The sequence below is a fragment of the Zeus faber genome, assembly GCF_960531495.2.
Source record: "Zeus faber genome assembly, chromosome: 12".
In the NCBI taxonomy this organism is placed as follows: Eukaryota; Metazoa; Chordata; class Actinopteri; order Zeiformes; family Zeidae; genus Zeus; species Zeus faber.
The window spans coordinates 30,448,279-30,457,409 of NC_137196.1; the positions used below are offsets into that span (position 1 = coordinate 30,448,279).

At 40.3% G+C, this 9,131-nt stretch overlaps 1 protein-coding gene across 1 annotated transcript; it reads right to left on the reverse strand.

Moving 5' to 3' along the window:
- Positions 1–5,604: 5,604 nt before the first annotated feature.
- LOC307237757 (uncharacterized protein) lies at positions 5,605–8,867 on the reverse strand (the record flags this gene model as incomplete). Its single annotated transcript, XM_080010521.1, has 2 exons — positions 8,820–8,867; positions 5,605–6,632 (listed from the first exon to the last, which is right to left on the reverse strand). Exons 1-2 carry the CDS (start codon positions 8,842–8,844, stop codon positions 5,605–5,607), a joined length of 1,053 nt encoding a protein of 350 aa, XP_079866647.1. The 5' UTR covers positions 8,845–8,867.
- Between the last annotated feature and the right edge of the window lie 264 nt (positions 8,868–9,131).

The following is a 9,131-nucleotide window of genomic DNA, read 5'->3' on the forward strand; positions in this document are numbered from 1 at the left end:
TAAGCTCCCAGCTGCTTCTGATATTCCACAGTCCTCTCCACGAGTTTCTGGATTAATCTGTTCTGTTGAGGTGCTGGCTACAGGTTCTGCCTCTGTGTTGTCCTCAATTTGGCTTTGATCAACCTGGGACCACTGAGCACGCTCTTCATCACTTTCACTCTTCACACAGACAGGAAGGAATGGGAACTCGGTCCAGAGGTCCTCCTCTTCCTCTTTAATGTGTGGAGGCTCTGGCTCCACCTTGACCAGACTGGGGCTCCACTCCTGCTGCTCAGAGGGAAGCTCCTCTTTACAGACAGAGAGCTGCTGGAGCTCTGGAGGCAACACTGAAATACAGACACACAGTCAGTGTAGAAAACTAGGATAGTGTGTCCAAGCTGAGGTCAGAGGGCTCTTTCATAGTCACACAAACATGTTTTGTGTAGTGTTTTACATGTTGTCGCCGTGTGCTTTAGAAATATGTAGTCCATGGAAAAGAGTTCAGACAAAACAAAAACTTATAAAAAGCATCAACTGAATCATACGGTGTGTCAAGATGTGTGAAACCTTTAGAATGCCTCATTCTGCTATGCATATTTTAATTGAATTGAATACCTTTTATGTATTTTTATTAATATGTTGTAGTTAGTTTTCTCATAATTGTAACTGTATGGGGCAGACCTGCACAGCAGCACATTTGACAACCTGCAGCTCACTCAAATATACAGCAAAACATGTGAATTAGTTCAGGACTTAAAATCAGAATAATTGTATTCATTAATAAATGTTGTTAGTGAAAAAGAGATAAACAAAATGGTGGCAGCGATTGATGACAAACCTGGAGAGTGGTCTCTTATGGTTGTCACACAGACAGACAGACAGACAAACAGACACTGCCCCAAAAAGTACCCGGAGTCAGTAGCTCACTTTTGGTATATTTAATAGAAGTGGTGTGAAACTGTGGAACAGTACAGAAGTACGCAGATTCATGCGTAGTCTCTCTGCAGATGCATATAACCTGTTAATACATTGTCATAGCTCCTACACTGTAAGCAAACACCAATAACATGAACAAACTCACAGATTGTGCTTCCTTAAGGGCAATGACGAGGCTGATGGAAGGAGATACTCGTCAGAGTCTGAGGCATGTTCTGAGCGCCTGTGTGTTCCTGCCTGACTATCTTATATGCCAGTGTTCCGATGTCACACTTTCGTCACAATGCTATGATGTCACAGTACCAACTGAGGGAGTGGGGGGGCACGGAATGGACAGATTGTAAGATAGATGTGTGTGTCAAGATGTGTGAAACATTTCGATTGCGTCATTCTGGATATACATTATAATTTCATGTGTCAGCTTTAATCATCTATTTTTATTTATGTGTTCTATCTTTTTTCTCTAAATTATTTCATTTTCTCATCATTTTCACCGTATGGGGCCGACCTGCACAGAGTATTTCTTCATACAGACAGACAGACAGACAGATAGATGTATGTAATAAAGTAGTGTCTCTTCATACAGACAGACAGACAGATAGATGTATGTAATAAAGTAGTGTCTCTTCATACAGACAGACAGACAGATAGATGTATGTCATAAAGTAGTGTCTCTTCATACAGACAGACAGACAGACAGATAGATGTATGTCATAAAGTAGTGTCTCTTCATACAGACAGACAGACAGATAGATGTATGTAATAAAGTAGTGTCTCTTCATACAGACAGACAGACAGATAGATGTATGTAATAAAGTAGTGTCTCTTCATACAGACAGACAGACAGATAGATGTATGTAATAAAGTAGTGTCTCTTCATACAGACAGACAGACAGATAGATGTATGTAATAAAGTAGTGTCTCTTCATACAGACAGACAGACAGATAGATGTATGTAATAAAGTAGTGTCTCTTCATACAGACAGATAGATGTATGTAATAAAGTAGTGTCTCTTCATACAGACAGACAGACAGATAGATGTATGTCATAAAGTAGTGTCTCTTCATACAGACAGACAGACAGATAGATGTATGTCATAAAGTAGTGTCTCTTCGTACAGACAGACAGACAGATAGATGTATGTAATAAAGTAGTCTCTTCATACAGACAGACAGACAGATAGATGTATGTCATAAAGTAGTGTCTCTTCATACAGACAGACAGACAGATAGATGTATGTCATAAAGTAGTGTCTCTTCATACAGACAGACAGACAGACAGACAGATAGATGTATGTAATAAAGTAGTGTCTCTTCATACAGACAGACAGACAGATAGATGTATGTCATAAAGTAGTGTCTCTTCATACAGACACAGACAGATAGATGTATGTCATAAAGTAGTGTCTCTTCATACAGACAGACAGACAGACAGACAGACAGACAGATAGATGTATGTAATAAAGTAGTGTCTCTTCACACAGACAGACAGACAGACAGATAGATGTATGTCATAAAGTAGTGTCTCTTCATACAGACAGACAGACAGATAGATGTATGTAATAAAGTAGTGTCTCTTCATACAGACAGACAGACAGATAGATGTATGTCATAAAGTAGTGTCTCTTCATACAGACAGACAGACAGATAGATGTATGTCATAAAGTAGTGTCTCTTCATACAGACAGACAGACAGATAGATGTATGTCATAAAGTAGTGTCTCTTCATACAGACAGACAGACAGATAGATGTATGTCATAAAGTAGTGTCTCTTCATACAGACAGACAGACAGATAGATGTATGTCATAAAGTAGTGTCTCTTCATACAGACAGACAGACAGACAGACAGATAGATGTATGTAATAAAGTAGTGTCTCTTCATACAGACAGACAGACAGATAGATGTATGTCATAAAGTAGTGTCTCTTCATACAGACACAGACAGATAGATGTATGTCATAAAGTAGTGTCTCTTCATACAGACAGACAGACAGACAGACAGACAGACAGATAGATGTATGTAATAAAGTAGTGTCTCTTCACACAGACAGACAGACAGACAGATAGATGTATGTCATAAAGTAGTGTCTCTTCATACAGACAGACAGACAGATAGATGTATGTCATAAAGTAGTGTCTCTTCATACAGACACAGACAGATAGATGTATGTCATAAAGTAGTGTCTCTTCATACAGACAGACAGACAGACAGACAGACAGACAGATAGATGTATGTAATAAAGTAGTGTCTCTTCACACAGACAGACAGACAGACAGATAGATGTATGTCATAAAGTAGTGTCTCTTCATACAGACAGACAGACAGATAGATGTATGTAATAAAGTAGTGTCTCTTCATACAGACAGACAGACAGATAGATGTATGTCATAAAGTAGTGTCTCTTCATACAGACAGACAGACAGATAGATGTATGTCATAAAGTAGTGTCTCTTCATACAGACAGACAGACAGATAGATGTATGTCATAAAGTAGTGTCTCTTCATACAGACAGACAGACAGATAGATGTATGTCATAAAGTAGTGTCTCTTCATACAGACAGACAGACAGATAGATGTATGTAATAAAGTAGTGTCTCTTCATACAGACAGACAGACAGATAGATGTATGTCATAAAGTAGTGTCTCTTCATACAGACAGACAGACAGATAGATGTATGTCATAAAGTAGTGTCTCTTCATACAGACAGACAGACAGATAGATGTATGTAATAAAGTAGTGTCTCTTCATACAGACAGACAGACAGATAGATGTATGTCATAAAGTAGTGTCTCTTCATACAGACAGACAGACAGATAGATGTATGTCATAAAGTAGTGTCTCTTCATACAGACCTGCTCTGTGTAGCTTGACTTCAGGTGTCAGTATTAAATACAGTAGTTTGTTCAGCCTGCAGAGCTCCTGGTTCGAGCGCCCCAGTCTGTTCTCACAATCCACCACAGATTCTTCTAAATGTCTGACAATGTCTTTGTCTGCTGCTGCCAGTTTCTCGCTCAATAAAACTCTCACTTCTTTAGCTACTTTTACCTTTTCACAGACAAATAAAACCTCTTCAACCGCAGCAACGATTCGCTCTTGTACACAAACAGTGAAAGGAGGGAGCTGCTCGGCCATTGTTTCTTCTTCTTCTTCTTCTGTTTCTTTTAATGGTGGTTGATCAACAACTTGATGGTGCATTATCGCCACCGACTGGTCTGGAGTGTGAACTGCAGTTTTAAACCTCAAACTCTCATCAAACTTGTTGCTTTGACAAATTCCACAATGATCTTATGTCTTTTCTCTCCTGTACCTGCAGGTAGATTTAAAATATGACTGATGTTAAATTCTACCCCTTCATGTGGAAGACTTTATTGAAATTATCAAGCTTATTTTACTTAGACTTTGAGGAAAAAAAATATTGCGATAATTGTCGTTATCATTTTATTTCCCAGCACAACGTGAAGAGAAACAGTATTTTTTTAGTTCATGACTTTTTGCTTATGCTGTGGGGCAAGTACATTTCTCTTCCACTTTCCCCACAAAAAAACCCCCCAAAAAACAATAGTAGTGGACAAGCCTTAATGTCAAGATCCACACACACACACACACAGGAGAACAGACAGGAGCTCGACCCCATCGACCTTGCATTAGTATGAATAGAACTAAATAGTACTTTTATAATTCAACGTCACGTTCATTGTTTAGCCACATAACAATCCAGTTGTTTCTTGAGACCGTCACAGGGAGGAATGTTCTCTTCAAAGCTAAAGTATATTAACAAGATTAGTTCAAAACAGGAAGGCAGCCACTCAGCTGCTAACGCTAGATTCAGGAGCTCAACTTGACTTTCCTCCTCCTGTTGACTCATAGTTCAATGTTTTTGTCTCCAGAGTTATTCCAGAGAACATTAGTCTATTCATCAGGAGTTCATCTGATTTGTTTGATGAATGATCTTATTTGAGTGTCTGGGCCGCAGGTGATCTACCTTTTGGCAGACTGCAGGTTACTTTATATACATGAGGCAAGTGGATATGACATTACATATCCAACTTTTTGTGTGAACTTATTTCCACCCACAAACAGATATGTGTAACTGAAAACCTTCTTTGTAAAATAAATTAAAATAGCCATTTGCTCAGATATGTCTTACACATTCAAAACCTTTGTACACATTCACATATATGAATGTATTCATACAAAATGTTTTCACACAGACAGGTATGGTGATTCACAGCTGCAATAGGTTTGACCCATATTTTATTCCATAGACCCCCCAACAAACAATATTTGGACAGAGAGCATGGAAAACTTGTCAGATGGAACAAATAAAATACTCAGAGTATTTTCTTCCAAAAGATATATATTTTAGAAGGTGGAGCCCTGCCATGGCTATATTAATACAGTGATCTAAACCCTTCTACATATTATGAATCACACAAGTGTAATTGTCTTCCCAACTCATATGATCCCTATATGCAAGTGAACACACACACACACACACACACACACACACACACACACACACACACACACACACACACACACACACACACACACACACACACACACACACACACACACACACACACACACACACACAAAATTGTGAATATGATTGTATAAGCTGCTAAAACCAGAATAAAAACGAAAAGTAAATTTGCCAGTAAGGGTTCCTGTCATGTTTATTTTACTGTTGACATTTGTAGGGCCGTTCTCCTGTATGAATACGCTGATGTATCTTGAGTCCATCTGATAAACGGAATCCTTTCCCACATTGTTGACATTTGTACGGCCGTTCTCCTGTGTGAATACGCTGATGTTTCTTGAGATTTTGTGATTGATTGAATGCTTTCCCACACTGCTGACATTTGTACGGCCGTTCTCCTGTGTGAATACGCTGATGTGAACTGAGCTCTCCTGATGATTTGAATCCTTTCCCACACAGCTGACATTTGTACGGCCGTTCTCCTGTGTGAATACGCTGATGTTTCTTGAGATCTGCTGATCTAATGTATCCTTTCCCACACTGTTGACATTTGTACGGTCGTTCTCCTGTGTGAATAAGCTGATGTACCTTGAGATTTTCTGATCCACTGAATCCTTTCCCACATTGTTCACATTTGTACGGCTGTTCTCCTGTGTGAATACGCTGATGTTTCTTGAGATCTCCTGTTCGATTGAATCCTTTCCCACACTGTTGACATTTGTAAGGCCGTTCTCCTGTGTGAACACGGTGATGTGAACTGAGTTCTCCTGATGACTTGAACTCTTTCCCACATTGTTGACATTTGTACGGCCGTTCTCCTGTGTGAATAAGCCGATGTTTCTTGAGATCTGCTGATCTACTAAATCCTTTCCCACACTGTTGACATTTGTGTGGCCGTTCTCCTGTGTGAATAAACTGATGTACCTTGAGTTGATATAATCTATTGAATCCTTTCCCACACTGTTGACATTTGTACGGCTGTTTTCCTGTGTGAATACGCTGATGTTTCTTGAGATTTTGTGATCCAGTGAATCCTTTCCCACACTGTTGACATTTGTACGGCCGTTCTGCTGTGTGAACAAGTTGATGTCTTTTGAGATTCACCGATTCCCTGAATCCCTTCCCACATTGTTGACAGTGGTACAGTCTTTCGTATCCTGTGTGGATATGTTCAGGAACTTTGAGTTTTCTTGATGCAAAGTCTGTCTCGTCCAACTGGGATTTAATTCCTTGAAGAAAGAAAGAGGAAGAAAGAACGGGAGAGAAAGAAAATTACAGTTAACAGAGAAAAAGTCAGAGCGTATGAATAATTTAGGATGGCAAGTAAAAAAATTTATAAAGCACGGTACCTTGTGAAAATGTCTAGCAGAAAGAAGAGGTAAATCTATTATTGAACCAAACTATGCATGTTGAAGTTTAATTAGTATTGTGAATGTCTGTAGTGTTTATATAATATCGGGGTCCAGCCCGTAGGGTGTAGCGGTCGCTGGTAGTACCGCCGGGTTGCCAGTCAGTCTTGGTCGGACAATTTATAACTCATAAGTACCGCCAGCAAAAACCTACAAAGAACCTGATATCGCAACCAGCCCCTTAATTAAACACACACAAACAAGCAAATTAGGAAATACACAACACAGCCACATTAGATAAACTCCCAGTGTATCTCTCTCACTCACACACACACACACACACACACACACACACACACACACACACACACACACACACACACACACACACACACACACACACACACACACACACACACACACACACACACACACACACACACCAGAAATTTAAAACTATCTGGAACAAAACATCGGCAGAACCTACCAACACGGTTCACATGTAGTTTCAACCGCGTTGTCACAAACACATCGTGGTTGAAGTTTCATTCAAATCGATTCACATACGGAGGAGAAATGACTGACAAACCGCCCAAATTTGATCGATATCACAGATGCCGTCCAATGCATTTCACGCCAAAGTATGTCCAACCCGTCTAAAAGTATTGTGCACACAACAATGACATAAGCTATGAACACGGTTCAGGTGTCATTTAAACTGGTATGTCACAAGGATCTGGTGGTTCAAATTTTATCCAATAAATAAACCGAACTTTGATCCCAAATATCCAGCTGGTCTTGCTTGAGCGACATCACTATTCGTAAACAAAATGAAGATGAGGTTTACAGTAAGATGCTTTCAGACATCATAATACCATTTACTATAAATGTACAGATTCTGAATCAGAATGTCCATTAGACCGTGTCCAGTGTACGGTGTAGACTCCGTCGTTCTGTAGTGATTCGACCTTACCAACCATGGGTTTACCTGTATATTGATGTACTTTCTTACCTGGTAGATGTCGGTATATCTGTTTGATTTATATTTTATCTCTTTGGTCTTCATAACTTTGCTGGATTAATGAAAAATACTCAAAACAGTAGTCCTCCACAAAAACTCTCGACCACGTTGAGTCAAATCCACTGAAATGTGCTGTGTGTGATGTGGTCAAGATCCAGCAAAGTGTCGGAAAAATAGAAACTGTGCAATGGCAATTACTCAGAAATACCACAATGTTTTTTGTATTTCATGTAAACGTTTCAAATTGAAAATGTTATCCAAGGAAAAAAAGGCACCACAAAAATGAGGTATTGACTGCTATCGTAAAACCCCTTCAATATGTTACTTTAAACATGTGACATGAACAGCCAATCGTACAGCAGGAGCACCGGTGCTTCCTCCACCTGGCAGCGTGCAGCGGAGCTGATGCGGCGGGTCTCCCTAAAATGCCAATTTGAACTCTTTTTTTTTTTTTTTTTTCTAACCCGTGCTGTCAGCATGCTGGGCATACAACACAGAGTATTTGTATGCCATTTGCATCCAGGACAGAGTTAGTCTGCAAGTGGAGTTCAAGTTCTCAACCTGCAATGCAACTGTCTGTACCGTGCCTTGCCACGATACAGACAGTTGGGGCTCAGGTTGAGAGGAGTCCGAGTTAGAGTTCAAATTGGCCCCGCGGTCCGTGCCTTGCGCCCGTGGCGTGGCAAGGCACGGACCGCGGGGCCAATTTGAACTCTAACTCGGACTCCTCTCAACCTGAGCCCCATGCAGGCCCCATCCCCGCAAAAGGAAAGCGTTTTAAGAAAGAATCCGCGGTAGGAGAGAGTCCCTCAGTCCGCTCCAAACGTCCCCGCATATAATCATAGAGCGCAGATTCAGGAACCTTGGAATATCCGAAACCTTAAATACATACCTAACAGGACTAAACTGGACCCCGTGTATTGCTGCCTGCAGCTATATTTTTTGTTTTATTATTCTTAATTTCTGCAATATTGAGGATATCGTAAACTGCCAAGATTGATTGATTAAACAGCACAAACTGGTTGGAGAAAACAATAAAACGTTACCTGACTGACGTTCTCTGGTCTCCATACAATCTTCATCACTATCTTCAGTTTCAGAAGAGCCTGGAGAGAGGAGCTTCTCATCACAAGTTGGTTCTGAAACAGGAGCTGGATCTAAGCTCCCAGCTGCTTCTGATATTCCACAGTCCTCTCCACCAGTTTCTGGTTTCATCTGTTCAGTTGAGGTGCTGGCCACAGGTTCTGCCTCTGTGTTCTCCTCAGTTTGGCTTTGATCAACCTGGGACCACTGAGCACGCTCTTCATCACTTTCACTCTTCACACAGACAGGAAGGAATGGGAACTCGGTCCAGAGGT